At 47.3% G+C, this 21,190-nt stretch overlaps 1 protein-coding gene across 5 annotated transcripts in view; it reads left to right on the plus strand.

Moving 5' to 3' along the window:
- The window catches only part of ME3 (malic enzyme 3), a 179,624-nt gene that overhangs the window by 121,398 nt on the left and 37,036 nt on the right, over positions 1 to 21,190 (plus strand). For all 5 annotated transcript variants that reach the window (XM_023645604.2, XM_023645605.2, XM_070274196.1 and 2 more), the window contains 2 exons: positions 2,978 to 3,139; positions 12,936 to 13,039. In XM_023645604.2, coding sequence (XP_023501372.1) covers positions 2,978 to 3,139; positions 12,936 to 13,039 — 266 coding nt within the window. The remainder of the gene's footprint in view (positions 1 to 2,977; positions 3,140 to 12,935; positions 13,040 to 21,190) is intronic.

Genomic DNA, 21,190 nt, shown 5'->3' on the forward strand with positions numbered 1-21,190 from the left:
ATGCGCATTTTGAAATATGTTAAATAGGAACCCAAATGCTATCACCATCAAATGTTTAAGTAGCACCTTATGCAGGGCTTGGCAAGCAGTAGGTACTTAATAACTATCTGCAGAAGGCAGACAGGAAGGGTGAGCAGGCTATCTGTGTAGTAGGAGATGTCGATTGTAATGGGTGAGGTTTACACTGCAGGAGAAAGAGAAGGGCCTGCTAGGAGAGAAGAATGTGAGAGGTGAGAGATTGTAAGTGAATTCAGAGCGTGTCTGGCAGGAGTGAGGAGGCCAGTTTGCTAGAGTAGGCAGTGGTGTGCAGATGAGCAGCAGGAGATAGGTTTCAGAAGGTATATTGAATTCGGTCATTAAAGAGCTAAGCATTATGGGCTCTATTCTGTGGACACTTAGAAGTCACTAAAGGTCTTTGAGCCTGAAAATGGTGTAATGAAAATGAACTTTTGATACGATGACTCTGACATTGTTTGGTAAGAGAGATTGGAAGGAAGAAAGATGAGAGGCGAGCAGTGTGGGTGTGAAGCTGTTGCAATAAGCCAACCATTAGTCCCATAGGATTGAGAGTGGACGACAGATGGAGGTGAGACATTGATTCCTTCAGAGGAGTCAGGCATGAAATAGGGTGCCCTTGGTCATTTCCAGGCTGGGAGGGTAGCACTGCAGGGCCCCATCACCATCTTGCAAGACCCCAGAGTTGTAGGGATAACCCCCTGGAGTGGTAGCTGATTTCCTCGGTTTAACCCCATGTCACTCATTGCCCCTCAGCAGAGAGAAATTCTGAGAGAATGGGAACCAGAATAAGAAAGCTTTGACTAGGAGAGATGCTAGAGAAATGCCTGGCCTTGGTCCCAGGCTCCAGCAGGGAGAGCTGCCAGGAGGAGGTGAGAGGCAGGCTGCAGAGAGGGTGGCCCTGAGGCAGGGCAGAACTTTGCCGAGAGCACAGGTGCTTTGACACAGCCCAATGGGGTGGTAGAGTCCTGAACCAGGAACAAAGCCTGATGATGAATCCCTTACCTGCCACACACACAAGCAAGGTGACCTCGGTAAGTCATCTAATCTTTCTAAGATAAGCAATGTGGAAACATCCAGACCAGTGCCTGGTAGGTGGCTGATCCTTAACAAATATGTATAGAACGTGCAGGTCTTGGAGCTTCAGTTTGCTCACCTGTGAGACGGGATAACAATCTCAGACCTGCCTCCCTGCCAGGCTCTGGGGAGGATGAGATGAGACGTGGGTTGTGAGCACTCTGCATATAGGCAGGAGCCCAAACTAAGAGGGAATATCATGATTTTCATGGGTCTGTTAAACTCTCCAGAACCCACTTTCCAGAAGCAAAGGAGTGTTTTTAAGAATCTCAGCTCCTACTTCTACCAAAAGGCAGCAGCAGCCCTTGTGTGCTCTCCCTCCAGGAGAGAGAGAGAATAGAAGTGAGAAGATGCCATGGACACTTTGGGTCCTGGATTATAAACTCTTCATCCCCAGTGCCCAGCTTCATGCATCGAACTGACCCCTGTGGTGCCCATGGGCCAAGACTTGGGGCCAATCAGGACATCTACACCTCAGAGCTTGTCCTAAGTCCTGACCCAAAGCCAGGTTCCAGTGGGAATGGGTGGCCCTGTAAACCTAACTCATTTAGAGATGAGGGAGCCAGCCATGGTGAGCAGGTTGGGGAGACCTATAAACAACTTCACTGTCACCCTGAGGCATTCTCCTTGGCCTTACATTGAGGGCCCTTCTCGGTCTCACTCCTGCCTGACTTTGCATTCTCTCCTTTCATGCAACCTGCACCTCCTCATTCCCACACACAGCCTACATCCTCCCCACCTCTACCCTGGATCTTAATTCCCTTTTGTGTCAAATGCCTTTCTCCCCAGCTACGCCCCCAATGGACAGTCTCCACCTGCCCAAGGTCTGACATGTGTGTCCCCTCCTCTGTGAAGGGCTGCCCTACAGGAAGTAACTCTCCCTTCTCTCAACCTTTGCTGCCCTTGTGCTTTCACTGCACTCACACTTTCCTCCCAGAATGATGATTTTAAATATACATGTTTCCTCCACAACTATTATCACAGTCAATAAAGTTAAATTGACGCAATAAAATAATTAATTAATTAATATACACATTCCATCTCTCTTTTTGCCCCTTAGTTCTTTAAGGGCTGGATCCATGCATACTTGTTTTTAGAGATAAGCAAGCTGATGTTCCATCCCCCAGGATCTGGCATAGTGTTTTATGCAAAGTAGGTGCTCAGCAGTATGTATTAAAGGAATGAATAAATGAATATCTGTCATAATCATGTAATAATTTCTGTCATCAGCTTCACAGCATCTGTCAATTCACAGTAGGTAAGCCTGGAATTAGCACTATGTCCAGTACCTAGTAGACCCTCTGATTATTTGCCAAAACACAAAGGTAATCCCAGTACAGCTTGAGAACCCTCGTGGTTACATGTGAAATAGTGACCCTCGCAGATGTCACAAGGAGCTCTCTCGTTTGCAAATTGGATTTATTATACCAGGAGCAGGCCCGAGAGCACTCACATTGGTCTCCAAACTGTGGGGTTGTAGCAGCAGCGTGAACACTTGTTTTTCATTATGTCCTTCCCTCCCTGCCCCGTCAGATCTCAAGCTGAGAGTGTCTGCTCAGTTTCTTTGAGGGAGTGTGACCAGATGTGGTTTCCTTCCAGCTGTTTTTGCAGCTCCCATCCTGAACCTCAGAATGTAGGGCAGGTGTTTTTCTGTCATCTCACCTCAGTGGGGTTTCTCACCAACCTGCCAGGAAGGGGAGGTTGGGTGGGAGAAGGGCCTGCCACCCACAGCTGAATGAATCCTTATCCCAGACAAGCTGTTTCAGCCCCCTGCAGAGACTGTGGGCGTCCACTTGTCAGGCCTGTCAAGCTAGGGCTGTTAAAATGAGCACTTTGTCTCAGGAGACGCTGTCCCTGATTGATGGTACCCTGCTGTGTTTTTCAGGCCGTGGTGGTGACTGATGGGGAACGCATCCTGGGCTTGGGAGACCTGGGCTGCTACGGCATGGGCATCCCTGTGGGCAAGCTGGCCCTGTACACGGCGTGCGGAGGGGTCAACCCGCAGCAGTGCCTCCCCGTCCTGCTGGATGTTGGCACCAACAATGAGGTAAGGTGCTGCCCCAGCCAGGAGCTCTGGGGCCAGAGGTGGCGGCTAGGATGGTGGGGAGTGCCTTTGTGGGGCGGTCATATCTACACAGCATTGGGCCAGTTCTTCCCTGGGTCCCCTGCCAGGTCACTTTCCCTACACAGCTGTGAAGTGGAGGACCTTTCTCCTCCCTGCTTGCCCATCCCTCCCTCCCAGCCCCATTCTCTTCCCCCAGCCACTGCTGGGTCTCCTTGCTCCCCTACCCCCTTGACATCCTCCATGCCATCATGACACCTACTTGGGCTTTCTTGCTCCGTAACTCCAGGAAGCTTCCATTGCCCTCAAGGCCTCTCTCTGATCCTGTAGTGAAGAGGACCACTGATGGAGGTGGGAGTGGCTGCGGGGCTGGTTTTTTTCAGCATTTTAGAGGGAGCTGCCTCAGTGAAAGGATTAAAACTCAAAGAACCAGGGCCGAGGGCTGAAATGTCTGAGTCAGACAGATAAGGGTCCTGCGAGCCCAGGGAGAGATACTGACCCAAGCTGAGATCCACCTGTAGGATTCCAAGTGGTTTTGGATTTAAGGATCTCAAACCCCAGCCAAGAGTTTGTCTGCCCTGGGTACCACTACCCTGGGACCTGGTGTCTGTGCATGTCTGCCGTCTCAGCTCTGCATCTCTGTGTTAGAGGACATTGAAAAATATCCAAGAACTCCTTCTTAATGACATTTATCTCTGAGTTTAAAATCAGTGCAAGTTCATCTTTTAAAAAATTGAGAGAATCCAGAGAAATATTAAAAATAAAATATCAGTCATACAACCAATACTAATCATTATTTACATTTTGGTATATTTCTTTCCAGCCTTTTTGCCCCCAAAGCATTCATAAAAATAGAATTAGGATTATATTGCATATACAGTTTTGTATTCTGCTTTTTTAAACTTAATGTATGTCCTGAGTTTTCTCCCGGGTCATTAACCATTCTTCCACAATGTCATTTTAATAGCTGCCTGATGTATTGTAATTTTCATAAGAACCCCCCCACTGTCAGATACTTAGGTTGATTCTAGTCTTCTTGCAAATATAACTGTGACCTGATACCCATTTTTGCAAATCAGTCTTTGTTTCTATCTCTGATTATTTCCTTAAGATAAATTCCTAGAAATAGAAATATTGAGGTAAAAGGAATGGTCATTTTTTTAGACCCTTGATTCATATTGTCAAAAAGGTTATACTCATTTGCATTCTGTGGTGATCTCTCTCAATAAAACTTGCTACCACTCTTTGCATGGCCTTCCTCCTCCCTGGAAACCATACGTCCCCATTTCTAAACAAGAATGAGCACTGTAGCTCCTGGTGAGGAATGATCTTTATTCAGGCTTCATCCACAATACAGTCAAATGAGGGCTCAGCGGGGCTGGGGCAGACCTTGCTGAACAGCTGAGAAATCGTGGAGGTGGAAGTGGGCTGAGGGAGGACAAGGGAGTAGGAAAAGTACTTGACTGGGAAGCAGGAACTTGGCCCCAGGACCACTGACAGCAGGTGACTCCCTGCACCGATCTAGACTTGATCCCTTCAGGTAGCATGAAGGACTGGACCAGCATGTTTCTGAGTGTCTTCCACCTGTAATGCTCTTCTTCTCCATGTACCTCCCTACCAGCCTAGGAGATGACAGGAGGCTGGATGGTGGCACAGCCTTACAGTTGTTCATCAAGACCAGTCTTCAAGGTTTGCTCCATACAGTGGTTCCTTTGCCCAGCCAGATGCCTGGGTTTTGCTGAAATTGTCCTTTGGTCTCAAAGAACACCTGTGGAATCACCCATGCATGGATGAGTGTAGCAAACTTTGTTTTATTCTTCCCATCCAACTCCTCCTGCTGTGTTCCAACTGGCTTTAATTGAGACCTTCACTCTCTCTCTTAAACGCTGGCTCTAGACAAGAAACAGAACAGCTTGAGTTTGAATCTGGCCCCACTGCATTCCCTGGAAGGTTGATGGTTGCCTCTAGCAGGTGCATTAAGATCCTTTGTCATTGAAGGTCCAGCACCCAGCAATGATGTCCTGAAGTTTAGAGCTGGCCCCAACTTGTAACAAATCCACCAGAAAAGATGGCAGAAAACTACGAGTAATCATGTCCAGGCTGTTTTCACAGACCACCTGTTTGTCTGACAGTAACCCTGTGAATGGAGCATTGGTTATTACCCTCTTTTTACAGTTGAAGAAACCAAGGCCCTGAGAGCTTAATTTGCCCAAGAATATCCGCTAGAAGTGGCAGGGCTGGGATCCGACCCCACATCTGCGCTCCTCTCCCCACACCACACCCACACCAGCTGCCTTGGTTTCTGTTGCTTTTTAAGTAAAGGTCGTCTCTTGATTTTTAGAATTTTTCTTACTAAAGTAACTTTAAAACATTATTCAAAATTTTTAAAGGAAATGGAAATGACATCTCTCCCACAATGCTACATTTGCACTCCCTTCCAATACATGTCTATGTACGTACATAGATGTAGTTATTACCTTGTTATAATCATGTGTTCATAATTTTGTTCTGATTTTTTCCATGAAGATTATTTTGCGAACACTTTCTCTTTCCTTGCTTAACAAAAGTTTATGGAGTGTTTAGTAGGTATGAGGCACTCTGCTAGGCATGAGGAGATAAATGAGAGCCAGGCGTGGGTGGAATATTCTAGCTGTCAGTGTTTCAACACTGTCACCCGATTGATCATTTTAATGGCTAATGTGTTACATCTACTCAAAGTGGCTACTTCTCACCCTGGGGCTTTAGGCCTCTGAGTCACCTCTCCCTCCTGGGTGTGGAAGGAAGAGAGCTTCCCCTGGCTCTACTCCCTCCTGTCAGGAAGGACCAGCGTATTCCCCAGCTGAGAGGAGGGAACACAGCCTGACCTGTCCTTGCAACACCCTGGGGGTGAGAGAAAGCAGTTCCCACCCAGTCCAGTGAGACCATTACCAGCACCTGCAGTGTGCCAGGCCTAGCTCTAGGCCTTTAGTCTCATTTAATTCTCATAACAGCTGTGTGAGATCTTCTTCTCATTTTACAGATGAGGAAACTGGAGCGGAAACATGTTAACTATTTACCTCAGGTCCCACAGCTCTGGGGTTTGAACCCAGGTCTCTCTGGCTACAGAGCTGCCTTGTCCTCCACGGCACGCTGCTCCAAGAGGTCGGGTGTTTGTGTTATAAACTGGGTAATGGAGACTGGGAAAGTAGATATTTTGCACAGCCTGGATCCATGGACACTCAAGATCACGTCAGATGTACTAATGCTGCTTCCACGGTCCTCCCCCTCCAAAGAAAGGCAGACTCCCACCAGACACTCTTCAGAAAACTCAGGACACAAAAATCCAAAGTTACTAAGTGGCCGACATTGGCAAGACAGTGATTTATCTCTTTTCAGATGGATTGACTGTGTGATCTCCCACACTACAGGTCTTTTTAAAAGTGAATCCGTGTGCAAGATTTTCCACCCAGAAGTCTTGGGGTGTATCTCTCCCCCAGAGGAAACCAGAGCAAGAGGAGAGGGAGGCTCAGCCTTGCAACTTTCATCTTCCGTGTCAGTGCAGCGAGGGTGATGTTATGAGGGTTTGGGGTGTCAGAATAGCCAGACCATCTGTGTGTATGTCTCTATAAAAACTCCCGCGGCAACAAGAGCTTTAATCAGAGTCAAAGAAAACACCCCTCCAGGTTTCCTGTTGGAGAAAAACATCTGCTGTCTGCATCCCTGAAACTCTGAGTCACTTTACCTGCCGACACCAAGGAGGTGTGGAAAAATAAATATGTGGGGCAGTGATCCCATGAAGAAGGGACATCCCACAGTTAAGTTCCAAAGGGGCAGGGTGAGGGGGCCCTCCCAGTTATGCAGAGCACCTGTCTCAGCCTCCTTCATGGCTGTGTGGGGATTGGTTTGCGCATTTTGTTGCATCCACACCCATCAGACAGAGTCACAGACTGTCCACATTAGAAGGGACCTGAAATACTTCTCCTTCAACTCCCTAGTTTCACGTGGGAAGAGGGTTCTGCGGGGCAGCCTGGGGGGCTTGCTGAGCTGTAGAGGTCTTCTCCTGGGAGAAGTCTTGAGCCTCAGTGGATTCACCTCACCACAAGATGCTGTGTGAGTCTCTGTGGAACTGACTAATGGGGGCATGGAGGAGAGTCATCTTGGCTGGGGGAGAAGAAGACGGGAACAGATTATCAATGGAGCCTGGTAAATGGTGCCTGGGGGTGTTACTGGATTGCTGAGGAAGCATGAGATCGCTAACAGAACTGGGTGTCAAAGAGTTTCTTCCACCTTGCACGATTGTCGTTACTGCGGCTCATAGAGTCAGCATTCACCATGTGGTGCCGTCAGAGGCACTGGCTGCCTATGCACATGTGATCAGTGAGGCTGTGCTTCCTAGGATCTTTGTAGCTTCCCCTTGGGCTTAACTGAGCTCCCAAAGAAATGCATGGCAGACAGAACTGCCACCCTGAGGACGGACGTGCACTGTGTCCACAGAGTGAACCCAATCCCATGACCTCCCCAGACCTCAGATGCTCTCTGAGTAACATCTTTGTGTGCCTGTTGCTATGCAAGATAAATATTTTTCAGGGCCAGGAGGTTCATCTCTCTTCCAGCTTAAACCCAGTGCTCACTGATATGGCAAATGAAGAGGAGGAAACCCATTTTGTTTTCCATGACATTTTGTCTCCAAGAAAAACCTTGGGAGGGCAGAGCTGGGCAGACAGCCGTAGAGGTGCATTCAACACTCATGGCAGAGGAGAAAGTTCTCCTTACGTGCTTTGAATAGAGGCCTTAAACTAGAGTTAGAGTTATAAACGTACTTAGTTCTAAAGGGACCTTGGTGACTATCTAACAGAGAGGAAGCAGCAGGGCTCAGAGGTGAGTACGCTGGTCCCACCTGGGCAAACCCCTGTTCTGCAAGCCGTTGTTTCCATCCTGTTGCTCCCACCAAGTTTGCTGTGTGAGCTTGGCAGCTCGTTTCACCTTTCTGGGCCTCACAAACTCATTTGGAGGAAGCTGAAACAGGTGCTTTCTGAGACCTTCCTAGTTCTTAATTCAGGATCTCCTTCACCCAGTTCTGGGACTTGTGTCATTCACATCAGTAACCGCTTTGGGGCCTGCCCCGTGCCAGCACTGTAGAAATCACCGGGGAGACGCAGGGAATAAGGACCCTTTCCCCAAAGAGCTTGCATTATGCAATAGAGATCATCATTATCCCCATTTGACCGAGAAGAGAAATGAAGTGGAACAAGAAGTTAGATACCTTACCCAAAGTCACAGTACTAGTTAAGTGACAGAGCCGAAATTCAAACCCAGGTCCATCCGATTCCAAAGCCCAGAATCCCTTCTGCTTCTAAAGCCAGGCCACACTGACGGTGCTCAGAGGGAACATCCTGACCAGGGCCACCAGGCCGGCAGTGCCCTTAACTCTGCAGTCCACTGCCTCCCAACTTCAAGATTCCTTCTGCCTCTCTTGAGAGGGTTACCAAATTTAGCAAAGAAAAATATGGCATGCCAGTTAAATTTAAATTTCAGATAAATAGCTAATCATTCTGTTAGCATAAGTATGTTCCATGCAATACTTGGGACATATTTAGACTAAAAAAAATTGTTGCCTGTCTGAAATTCAAATTTAACCGGGTGTCCTGTGTTTTATCTGGCAATACTATCTGCTGAAAACTTCTGAACATTTGTGTGAGGAAGTCAAGCATAGAGGAGGGCTGAGGGAGAGTGTCCAGGTCGGTTCACAGGCCCACACCTTGCTGGCAGTCATCCTCAGTCGGTGGACACTGGGCAGAATGTGGATTTCTTATCTTGGAACACAATAATCCATTACTACTGAACTCTTCCAGGAGGACCAGGCAGAGAGTGAGCAGCTGCCCCCAGGGTCCCTGCTCCCTACAATGTCGAATGACAAGGCGGAAAGGACGCTGTCATGAGACCCAGTCAAAGCAAGGCTCAGTTTCAGTTTAGCCACTTTCTGGCTGTGTGAGCTTGGCCGAGTTATTTAAACCCTTGGACTCGACTTTCCTCACCTGTCGAACGGGGATGAGAATATGTTAAGACAGAAGGATGAGATTACTTTAGATTCAGAAGGACTGAATTGTTTGAAAGTTCTGTACAAATATAAGGAGCTATTTTTTAGTGTCATCTCCATATAGAAACTTTCTTTTTGATTTTTTTGTGTGCTTAGTTTTAAAGTATTTCAGGCATAGAACATTTTAGTATAAAAGTAAAACATAAGGACTTAAACTTTTTTATAGTCATATCTCAACAGAACCTCATGATGGTTGACCTTTCACCTTCATGCAGATATACAGAGAAAGTTTTGGAAAATCCTAAAATTCTTCGATACCACTGGAGAATTTGACTCACTCCAGAAACCACACTGAGGAATTCACTCTTCACTGCCTCATGCGCCAGCAGTTCAAATCTGTGGCTTGGCAACATTACAAATTATAACTCCCTGTGGACCCTTTAATCTCTATAAGAATTGGGGCTGGCTCTGTGACCTAGTGGTTAAGTTCTCGCGCTCTGCTGCGGCGGTCCAGGGTTCGGATCCTGGGCGCAGACATGGCACCACTCGTCAGGCCACGTTAAGGCGGCGTCCCACATCCCACAACTAGAAGGACATGCAACTAAGATATACAACTGTGTACAGGGGCGGTTTGGGGAGATAAAGCAGAAAAAAAAAATTGGCAACAGTTGTTAGCCCAGGTGCCAATCTTTAAAACAAAAGAACTAAAAACGTGAATATGTTATGCAAATACCTAGAGTTACATTATTTTTATCATTTTTGCGTATGCCCTTCCGGTTGTATGTGTATGAGTTTCAGATAATTGAAATTATCTCCATGCTATTTTGTATCCTGCTTTTTTCACTTTAAATCATCTCATACACATTTGTCCAGGTGGCTGCATAGTCTTAAAAACCAGCAGTTTTAATGACTGCCTCGCTGTCTCTTAAGTTGCCATCATTTACTTTATTGTTCCCCCTTGGCTGGATGATTGTTGCCTCTAAGTGACTTTTAGATGGTCACTTTAAAGGTGGCACGAGGAAGGGTAGGTACCATATATATCCCACTCTTGTCCTTTGGTCTCCCTCCCAGGCCACACACACAACCACTAGGGCAGAATGCTAAAAACCTCAAGGATGTATAATCCAGGGGTGAGGAGAGTGAGAAACAAGGTTAGGACCCACCCTCTTTCTATTGTTGACCTGTGGTGCCTTGGACAAAATGCTAACCCCCCCTGTGAGTATGTGGCCCCAGGCCTGGGTGAGGGGTGAGGAAGGCAGATATTTCCTGTTCTTTTCTGTCTCCTACACCTTTGTCCAACCACCTCCTACAGCGCCATCAAGACAATAGGGACCTAGAGCAGCATCTTTAACAAAAATAAATCAATTCTGGGTGATATGCAAAAGGGCTGCCTAGGCAGCGTGGCTCGGAGGTTAAGGTCGTGAACCCTGAAGCAGGCAGCTGAGTGTGAACCCTGACTTCTCCGCTTATCTGCCCAAGGTCTGGGCAGCTTGTTTACCTCTCCATGTCTTGTGGCCCCATTTGTAAAATAGGGGAAAATAACAAGACGTCCGTGTCTGCCCAGGTCCTCCAGGAAACAGATGTGTGAGAAGTTTATTGGGAGGACGCCTGTGACGAATAAAGGGAGGGAGCAGGAATAGTTGACGGATGGATGGGGCCTTCAGACTACGATGAAGGTCTGTCACCTATGAAAGGAGAAAAGGAAGGAGGGAACAGAGCAAGAAGAGCTCTGCCTGCACTGCAGCCCTGGAAAAGTCTGGCCCACCCTAGCACCCCACCATGCTCAGTCGGAGCAGCCCAGGGAGAGTGTGGCAGCTGAAGGCTGTCCACCACCTACCCTCCCTCAGCAAGTTCTCTTAAGGAAGATCTGAGCCACACACCTCCATGGCTGCACACCTCGTGGAGGAGATTCAAGGACTTAGAATGTTGCTTAGTATGTGGCACATGGGAAGCACTATGAAAGTTACAGCTGCTGCCCTCACTAGGTAGCATATGTTATAATTCACAAAGCTCTTTCACATATATTATTTCATTTAATCATCACAATTACCCTGTACAGCTAGTATTTTATCCTCATTTGACAAATGAGACGGCTCAGAGAGGTCACATGATTTGCCTGAGGTCGCACAACTAGTCAGTGGTGGAGGTGAGACTTGACTCTAAGCCCCTTGAGGGCACAGCCCATGGTGTCTTTATTTTTGTTATCTTGTAATAGCAGTTCAGGTGGAGATGAAGATAACACAAAACCTTGTCTTCAAGGAGCTCATATTTTTGGTGATACAGACATAAATAGATAATTTCCGGAGACCCTAACACATGGAATTACTTCCTGTTTCCTAAACACACCAGGTACTTCTTCCTCCTCTGTCTCCAGCCCCCAGCCTTTCTCTGTGCCGACTTTCCAGCTTGGAGGGCCCAGCCCACCTGTCAGATTCTGCCCATCTTTTAATGACTGGCCATTTCCTCCAGGAGACAACCCTCACCATGCCCCAATCGGAATTGCTTCACTCCTTCTCTGTGCTTCCATATTCCACACTTCGTTCCAATGCAGTGTCTGCCCTATGGTAGAGCTTGTTAGTTTACTCATCAGCCACTTGCAGTAGATTGTGAGCACCTTAAAGGTAACAGCCATTTCTTACTCATCTACAAATCCCCTGCAGGCTCCAATATCAGCAGTAATAGATGATCAGTAAATGTGTCATGCGTGAATGAGTTCACTGATTCTGTATAGGGGTGTGTGTTTGAGAGGGGGATAGAAGGAGTGGGAAGTCAGTCAGTGAGAGTGGTCATCAGACCAATACAGACATAGAAGATAACCAAACAGCATGCGAATGCTGTGACAGAAATTGCTGCAGCAGGTGGAGTATGGGGTCACCTGATAATAGGCTGGCATTAAGGTGGACATTTTTCTTGAATCAAAATTTCTAGGGGCTGGCCCCATGGCCGAGTGGTTAAGGTCACACGCTCCACTTCGGCAGCCCAGGGTTTCACTGGTTCGGATCCTGGGTGTGGACATGGCACCACTCATCAAGCCATGCTGAGGCAGTGTCCCACATAGCAGAACTGGAAGGACCTACAACTGGAATATACAACAATCTAATGGGGGGGCTTTGGTGAGAGGAAGAAGAAAAAGAAAAAAAATTCTGGTTATATCATTCTATCCTTGTATCCCCAGGGCCTAGCACGGTGCCAGGCACATGGTAGGTATCCAGTAAAATTTTGTTGAATGAATGAATGAATGAAGTGTTTTCTAATTTGAGTCCAGATCAGTGGCTTTGGACGAGACCCAAAATCTCAGTCCAGATGCTGCTTATGGCGGATCTCAACAGGAACAATTCTGTCCCTACGAAGACATTTGGCAATGTCTAGAGACAGTTTTTATTGTCAAAACTGGTGGTGCTGCTGACTTCTAGTGGCTAGAGTCCAGAGATCCCACAATGTACAGGTCAGTTCTCACATCAAATAATTATCCAAGCCAAAATGTCAGTAGCACCATTATTGAGAAACCCTGAAATAAACTCAGAGCCTGCAGCCAGAGGTTGGAAGACTGTGCCTGAGAGAGGCTTGCCTGGTTCAAAGCATCCTTGGTTCCTAAAGTGGACACCATCTGGGAGTCCACCTTTGCTCAGTAGCTTAGCCTCCAGACCCTTCCAGACACCTGGAAAGGTGAGAGAGCAGCCAGCTTCCTCCTCTCTTCTCCCCTCCCACCCCCTGTCCTTCCTACTAAACCAAGACACTTGAGGAAATGGATGCTGTCTATTCCAGGAGCTGCTCAGAGACCCTCTGTACATCGGCCTGAAACACCAGCGTGTGCGCGGGAAGGAATACGACGACCTGCTGGACGAGTTCATGCAGGCCGTGACAGACAAGTAAGTCGATCAGTCTGTCCCTTTTAGAAGAGGACTTTTAAGAGGGAGCATGGGGACCGGCCCAGTGGCACCCTGGTTAAGTTCGAACGTTCCGCTTTGGCGGCCCGGGGTTCACCAGTTCGGATCCCAGGTGCAGACGCTGCACCACGTGGCAAGCCATGCTGTGGTAGGCATCCCACATAGAAAGTAGAGGAAGATGGGCACAGATGTTAGCTCAGGGCCAGTCTTCCTCAGCAAAAAGAGTAGAATTGGCAGCAGATGTTAGCTCAGGGCTAATCTTCCTCAAAAACAAGAGAGCATGATGAAAGTCAGTACTTATTTTGGCAGGTACACAAACGAGGCAGTAGATGCGTGCTTTTCCAGGTGGTCTGAAAATTCCAACTTGACCCCATGTACTTGGAAGACTCAAAGCCAAATGGGCTTGTTGCCTGGGAGACTCTTTGGGAGCAGACAGAGGAGAGCAGAGGGTTGATAGCTGAAGGCCTGTGATCTGGATTAGTTAAGTGTCCAGTGTCCCAGAGGAAAACCCCCTTGGCTTGAGGTGTTCTGGGTCGTTGACATGAAGAGGAACACTGTGAGTGGGAAGGAAAGGAGTGTGCCCTTCTGACGAAACGGCTTTGGAAGGCAGCTTGTCACGTTAGTCCTCATTTTCCACCTCTACATGAGGACCAAGAGGTGTTAATGAGCCACCACAGCAGGCCATACGGGCTCTGGGCCTATGAGAATTATGAGGTGTCATCTCTGCACTGGGATGTGCAATATTGGTGGCTTCCATCCCTCTCCCCTGCCCCATCTGTCTGCCGTCGTGGCCACCCACTCACCCTGCCATGGCTGGCATGCTGCTGGGATGGCATCCTAGAAACAGCCCCCGAACCCACCCACCTTTAGTCTTACAGGCAAGTCAGGCAAGGCAGAGTTTCAGTAGCTCAACAGCCCCCGCAGATTGAGCAGGTCTCCTTCTCACTTGAAAATCTCCAGCTTTTCTTGCTATCCCATGAGTACCCAGGTATGGCAGAACCGGCCTGGTTGTCCTTGGCAAAGTACTCCCTTGCCCACTTCAGTCACTCACACCAGCGCAGTGGGCTGGAGAGAGAGCTGCTTTGGCCTCTGCAGCCCGTGAAGTCTCATTTGGGTGGGCTTTGGGGGTGGGCAAACTGACGCCACCACTTCCAGGTTATGAAACTGTTAAGTCTCTTTGTCTGGTCTCCTTCTCTGGGGATAAGAAGAAAGCATTCTATTATTGTTGTGTTTTTTGTTTTTGTTGTTTAAGATGAGAGAAATAATATGTTATATGGGATGGGAATGATCCTATAGAAGAGGAAATTAGTAGTGGAGTGTGGGGGCAAAAGTTCTAGAGTAAGGGAGAGGCAAAGATCTAGGGCACACCTGGAGAGCTTAGTCTTAGGAGCAGAGAGGCCCATCCGCAGGGAGAGAGGGAAGGCAGAGCACTGGGCACAGATATGGGCGGGTGGGTAGATGTGGTGGGGGGGCATGTGGGAGCCCCATCAGATGAAGGCAATGTCACCCCCTGAGAGTGAGGATGGGGACAGAGGTGGCGGAGGCTTAAGGATGGAGGAGGTATGACCTAGAATGTCCAAACCAGGGAAGTGGAAGATGATTGCTGGGTAGTTTCATGGGCCTCCTTGAGGTTACTGCTCATGAATGTAACTTAGGTCAGTTAACCTCTTTCTGTGTTTTTCTCTAACCAGTTTCAACTGGATGCAGGGCAGAAAGAGGCAGAGAGTAGGATTTAATCACGGTTGGGATTTTGCCAGGCAAGGGAGAAAGAAATTAAGAGTGTATTCAAGGGGATGATTATAATGATGTGTCCTGAGGTCTAGGCTAGATAAGAAGGGACATGAGGACACAGTGGAGGTGAGAGGTAAGGGACAGTGATATGGTCAATGCTCAGTAAGTCCTAATGAGGCCTAAGAATTGTTGAGTTGGGTAATAGATGGAATGAGCTGGAAAGAAAGGAGGTGGTAATCAGAAAGTTAGGTGTTTGAAGCTGAATTATGGAGGAAGTTCTGTTAGGGAGATGTGACCACCAAAGCAGCTAATTCAAGGGTCAGCTGCATTAATAGAGGCCTATCATCTGGAACAGGGGAGGTGAATGTCCCACTTAATTCTCCCCGTTTCAGACCATCCTGAATACCACATTCGGTTCCAGACAAGATACGTCGAAGGTCATAAATTACCTAAAGCGCCTTTGGAGAACAATAACCATGACAGTGAAGGGCGCCAATGGCTTAGCCTGGTAGAGAGAAGACCTAGGGACTGCTCTGTGCGAATCAGGGGTGCAACACTCCCTCCAGAGATCCGAAAGCTGTTCTTCCAGAAGAGGACTGGACTTGCTTCTTTATGCCCGTATGGAGAGGAGCTAATTGGTAGAATACCAAAGGAGGCAGTTTTCAGCTCAAAATAAATCAGAGCTGTCCCTGTGGAAATGAGTTCCCTGTCACAGAAAGAGTTCAAGGATACGTTGTGTGGCTTATTATAGGAGGTGCTATTATAGGAAGTAATTTAAGCATCAGTTGCTCTTTAAGATGCCTTCCTACCCCATTATTCTATTTGGATCTTTTAAAATTCCTGCATGGCTGGCAGGCTGGGTATTATTATGTCCAGTTTACAGAGGAGGAAACTGAGACCCTGAGGGGCTAAGGAACCTGTCTCACAGGTCACCCAGTATCTGGCATGACTTCAAGTTGAATGTGTGTCTGCTGACTGTGAGGCCAGACTGTTTTCTACAATGCTGAGTTACCTGTGGAAGAAAAGAGAAGGGAATGAAATTGGCTTTGAGAGCCCATTTTTTTGCTTCCCATTTTCAGGGCTCACTGCCTATCTAATGAGTCAGTAGTCATTCCAGGATTCCCCACAGGGAAGTCTTACTATTCGTGTGAGAAGGTTAAAAAAACAAGGATGTAAGAGCCTCTTCAAATTACCATCAAACTCAGTTCACAGACACACAGGCAGTCCGGGGGTGAACCCTGGGGAGAGGGGTGTGCATCAGCCAAGAGGAGTGCGTCCTTCAGTGGAAAAGATGATGGGCTGACAGTCAGTTGTTTTGACTTTCTAATAAGCTAAAGCAGGTGTTTCTGTGGATACTGCAGGTGAGGAAGGAGCTGGTCTCCCTGGGCACTCTCGGGAATATAGTAGCCCCAAGACAGAATGCCCGGCCTGGGAGTGAGTCAGCAGCCCTGAAGCCAAACACAGTGTATTTTAAGAAAGAACCTCAGGAAATGTTGACTCTTGCCTTCAGCATCTTTGCCTCTTTCCAAACATCCTGCTAATAAAAAGGTCTACCTTCTTGCCCCTACCCACTAATCGGGGTGTGTCTTAAGATTTTTTGGTGTGAAAAAGAGTCTCTAGGCTTAGCTACCATCCTGGAGTTTGGCCACTGGGGAGGGCCCCCTGGGGCAGAAGGAATCTCCACCTGAGTCGGTAAACCCAGCAACAGACAGCTGCGAGTGTCCTGCTCCCAGCTGAGACAAAGCCTGAGGTTCCCATGGTCCATTCTTTCTGCTCTTTCCCTGCCAAGCGTGAGACCTGGAGCATTGCACCTGAGCGACAGCTTTCCCCGATGGTTTCCACTTACATTGTTCATTTCTGTTACTTGCAGTAGAATGGAAGGGAATGGTCCGTCTAAGTTTACACCTGGAGCCCTCGCTCTGTCTGACACTTGGCCTGAGTTGGACAGAAGTTTGATGTCAACAGCAGCTTCAGCCTTTAAGCAGGCCAGGAAAGGAAACCACCCCGTTTCTCTCTGGCTCCCCAAATCCTAAAGACAGAGATTGCTAAGCTGCTGAAATAAGAGTGACAAAGAAGGGAAATGATAGTTTAAAAAAAAAAATTGACCTTAATAAAAAAGTCATCTGCTTTTTAGCTCCAGGAAAATTTCTGTCTTTTTGGGTCTCTCCATCTTTCTATCTCTGGTTCTCTCTGTCTCTCTCTCCCTCTCTCTCTCTCTCTCTCTCTCTCACACACACACACACACACACACACACGCACCATCCTACACTTGATACCTGAGGCTCACACCATAGTGAGACTGGCACAGTACCACTTCCACCACATTCTACTGGTTAAAGCAAATCAAGGTCCATACCAGATTCCAAGGGAAAAGATAACATAAAGACGTAAATATCAAGAGGCATGGTTCATTGGGGAGCCACCAATATAACAGACTACCACACCCCATCCAGGCTGGGAGGGACAGGGAATGGGGCAGCCAGCGTTATAGGAGACTGTGCTCAGGAGACGCAAGAAGGCAGAGAAAAGAATAACACAGTTAGTCATATAAGCAGAGAAATGTATCATATAAAATTGACAGTCATCTCCCAAGTGCCTGCTGTATACAAGATGCTGTGCCAGGTACGGTCGGCAGTCCGTAGAGAGGGAAACAGTCCTGCTCTCAAGGAGCTTTGCATGCGAAGACATTTTTATGTATCTACTGGAGTTGAGAGCTGACCTCTAAGCTTTCTTAGGCTCTGAGTCTCCATGTAAGTCTGGAGCTCAAGAAGAGTTCTAGGGCGGAAATATAAAGCTGGGAGTTGCCAGTCCATAGATGGTATTTAAAGTCAAGGGAGTGATTGAGTTCACCTAGAGATAGAGAGTAGACAGAGAAGAGATTGTGTCTCACCACCATTTTCTGAACCATGCCTTGCAAATCAAAGCGTTCAACAAAATTTAGGATTAGACGAGGGTATTGTTGGTAGGAATGACAAGGAGGGTGAAAAGGTTTCATTCCTTGTGCCAGCTCTGGTTGCTGGGATTCCAAGGCCTCTCTAGGTTCAACAGGGAAGAGTGTCATGGTTGATTAGCAGTGTCTTCCCTGAGCAGGGGAATGAGGCATGCAGCACGTGTGCTATGCTTTAGCTGTCCTGGATGTGTGAGGAGCCTAGTGGCCCAAGCACCTGTGACTCTATGAGCAGTCACACTTGCTGGTCCTTCTGTGACTCCTACAGCTCAATAGCAACTCAGAGGCCAAAGGAACCTGAAGGTGGAAGATTTTTCTTCTCCAGGTGTTCAGGATATTTCAAGAGCTAAACCAAGCCTGTCTATTCAGTCCACATGAAACTGCAGCTGCTTCTTCTGAGTTACAAAAACATTCAAGAATATGCTGCCTTGGGTACACCCCACCCCCACCCTACACTGGAACAAAGTAGTGGATCAAATAAAAGAGGGTACGTGAATCCTGGACTGTGGTTCCCAAAGCTGGCTTGGCACCCAAATCACCAGGGGAGTCATGAAAAATACAGACTCCCGGCCCCTATGCCGGTAGGCCTGGATTAAGGCCTGAGCATCTGTATTTTTGAAGCTTTCTTGGTGCTTCTGATAGAGCTGTGCAAAGACTGAAGTTTGGGAAACTCTGATGGACTGCATCCCCAGAAAAGGCATGTTTTGAGCGACCCCAGCTCACTCCACTTTCAGAGTCAGACTGGAGCCTGAGGTGACGCATAAGGGCCAATACAGAGACTTTCCGCATGTCTTTCCCCCAGGGACCTACATAAGGAAAGACCCAGCACATTCTCGGCGCTCACCCTGCCATGGCAGTCCATCTTAACAAGGCACCTGCTGCTCTGACAGTCTGCAAACCTACCCAGTGGGGCTGTGCCTGCTGCTTCTGCTGGAATCCCCTTTGCCCTGAGGAACTTGAGCTGCTTTCAGGCCTGGCATACTTACCTTTTCCCACATGGGGAAAGCACTCATACGTCTGGGCCCCCCAGCCTGGAAGACACATCATGGGATGGGATCAGGCCTGCCTTTCCTTACCAGCCAGGCACACACTCAGGCCTGATTTCCTGGCCTCAAGCTTTGAGTTTACGACAGCTAATGAGTTTGAAAGAGGGAGATGGCGAGTGCATTAGTTAGGTAAAGACAGTTATAACTGTCTTGTTCAGGGGATTTCTTATAAAAGCTTCCTGTGGAAGTACAGAAACTCACATCATCCTCCCAACAAATATGTGTATTTTTTGGAATTTCACTTTTCAAACTTGTATTTTTCTGGCAAAGGGATAGGAACAACAGGTTCCTACGGCAGCCAGCACTCTGAGACCTGAGCTTTATTTTCATCACTGAGGTGAGAAAACTCATCATAGAAGCTCCAGGAAAGCTAGGAGCAGCACAAACAAATACTGTATCTAATCATGCTTTCCCAGGGCTTTTGAATAATGACTACATGCCCAACACTCTACAAGGCACTTTAATGAGATTCAAAAGAAAGAAATGACGCGGGCCATGTCCTCATGAATCTTACAGACCTTCCGAGAAGACAAAATTGTTGAACAGGAAATAATTAGAGAAGAGTTAAGTTCTCAGCTACTTAGTGTTGACTTTCAGTTCAATGGGAATTCAGAGAAAGGAGTAATCAGAGATGTCTGGGAAGAGATGGAAATTATACAAATTTGGGGCCAAATCTGAGTAAGCAGCAGGAGAAAGAATGCATTCCATAAAGATGATATACCATGAGAAAAGCAAGAACACAGGAAAGGCGAGGAATATGCAGAAGACTTTAGAAGCCTGGCCCCACTAGAGAGGAATGTTTATGGGTTCAAAATAAGGTTAAGTAGGAAGGGGGCAGGCTATGATAGGCCGCAAAATCCAGGCAGAAGATCATAGTTATTACAGCTCAGAAGTGGAAAGGGCTTCAGCTGTCTCATCCGGTGGTTTTTCAACCAAGCTTCCCCAAGCCCCGGGCCTTTAAAGAGGTCATCAGAGCTGCTCTAAATGAAGTATGTCCCACCAACCATATAAAATTTAAACCACTTGAAGAAACACTTCATTGTTTTTAATTGCTTTCTGTATCATGGTTCTGCTCAAGATTTCATTAATTAAAGAAGAATTCTGCTGAGAATTTTTGAAAACTACCAATCCACACAATACCTTATTTAGCACTTGATGCAGAGGGCAATAGGGAACTATGGAAGGTTCTTGAGCAACAAGAGTATTGAAATTGACAGTATGTGGGCGAAGATAAGAACAGAAGCCACAGTAGTTCTGCCCATAGCAAATTCTGCCCTCCAGGGAAATCTTCCCTGACCAGCCTGGCCTGAAACTCTTGCCATGTTTGTAATCATGGAGTCACTTATTGTTCGTCTAATTCATTTGCTAATTAATCATGCACTGCGTTGTGACATCTCTGCTATAATGGTGTAGAGCTTTCCTTTAAAGCTTTTTTGGTCTTTAACTTTTCACAGTCAGAGCAGAGATTGGGCAAAGGTGTGCCTGGACTATCGTAGAGGGGATCAAGTATCAGCACGAGCCGGACTAGGTGGACTTTGCAGATCATCCACTCCCCAGGTCCTACGACTCTGTCATGTCTCTACCAGACTGGTTGTTCCTGGGGACAGGGAGGATGATTTTACTCGTGGTGGCCCACAGTAAATGGTGAGGGTGGGAGTTGAGTGGTTGGCTGGTTGGTTGGTTGAGGGATTGAAAGCCTTCACTAGCCTACCTATCCATTAGAATGGACTGAAGCTTATGAATTTGACCACATCTGACGAAGCTCAGAGGATGGAACTTTGGGACTCATTCTAGCTTGTCTGACCTCTGAAGAAGCAGGACAGTTGTCCAGTCTCAGCCTATAGCGGTTAATTGTTGACAGTCCAGCTCCTACACATTCCCATCAGAATAGGAGCCAGATGTTGCATGACAACGGACTCTCACACCTGCAAGGAATCTCTTCTGGGTCACAGAAAGGGCTGGAAGGCTGTAGCAAAATGCAAACCAGCACGCAGCTCTCTGGGACCTATTCACTTCCATGGTGGCCACGCCAACTGAATAATTTAGAGGGTGTGAGGTTCATTAGTCAAAGCCCAGCCTCAGGCCTGAGGCTGAAATGTGTGCAAGGAGGTTCACTGAGTGGGGAGAGGGATTCAGTGACACCAGCTGGTTATTTTGTTTCCATTTTCTCTCAGCAGCCAGATTTTATCACCTGGTATCAAGAATAGGAAGAAAATCATGCCCAGACCTGAAAGCTTCAGATTGTGGCAGAGGGGATGGAGGAAGAAGGGGGTTTTTCCCTAATTTTCCTCAATGGATTAATAATAATAACAACCACAACCCTTTTTTACTCAATTGCTTACTATGTGCAGACTCTGATGTAACCGTTTATTCAATATTAATTCATTTTATTCTCACAGCAACCCTCTG

The sequence above is a fragment of the Equus caballus genome, chromosome 7 (genome assembly GCF_041296265.1).
Source record: "Equus caballus isolate H_3958 breed thoroughbred chromosome 7, TB-T2T, whole genome shotgun sequence".
In the NCBI taxonomy this organism is placed as follows: domain Eukaryota; kingdom Metazoa; phylum Chordata; class Mammalia; order Perissodactyla; family Equidae; genus Equus; species Equus caballus.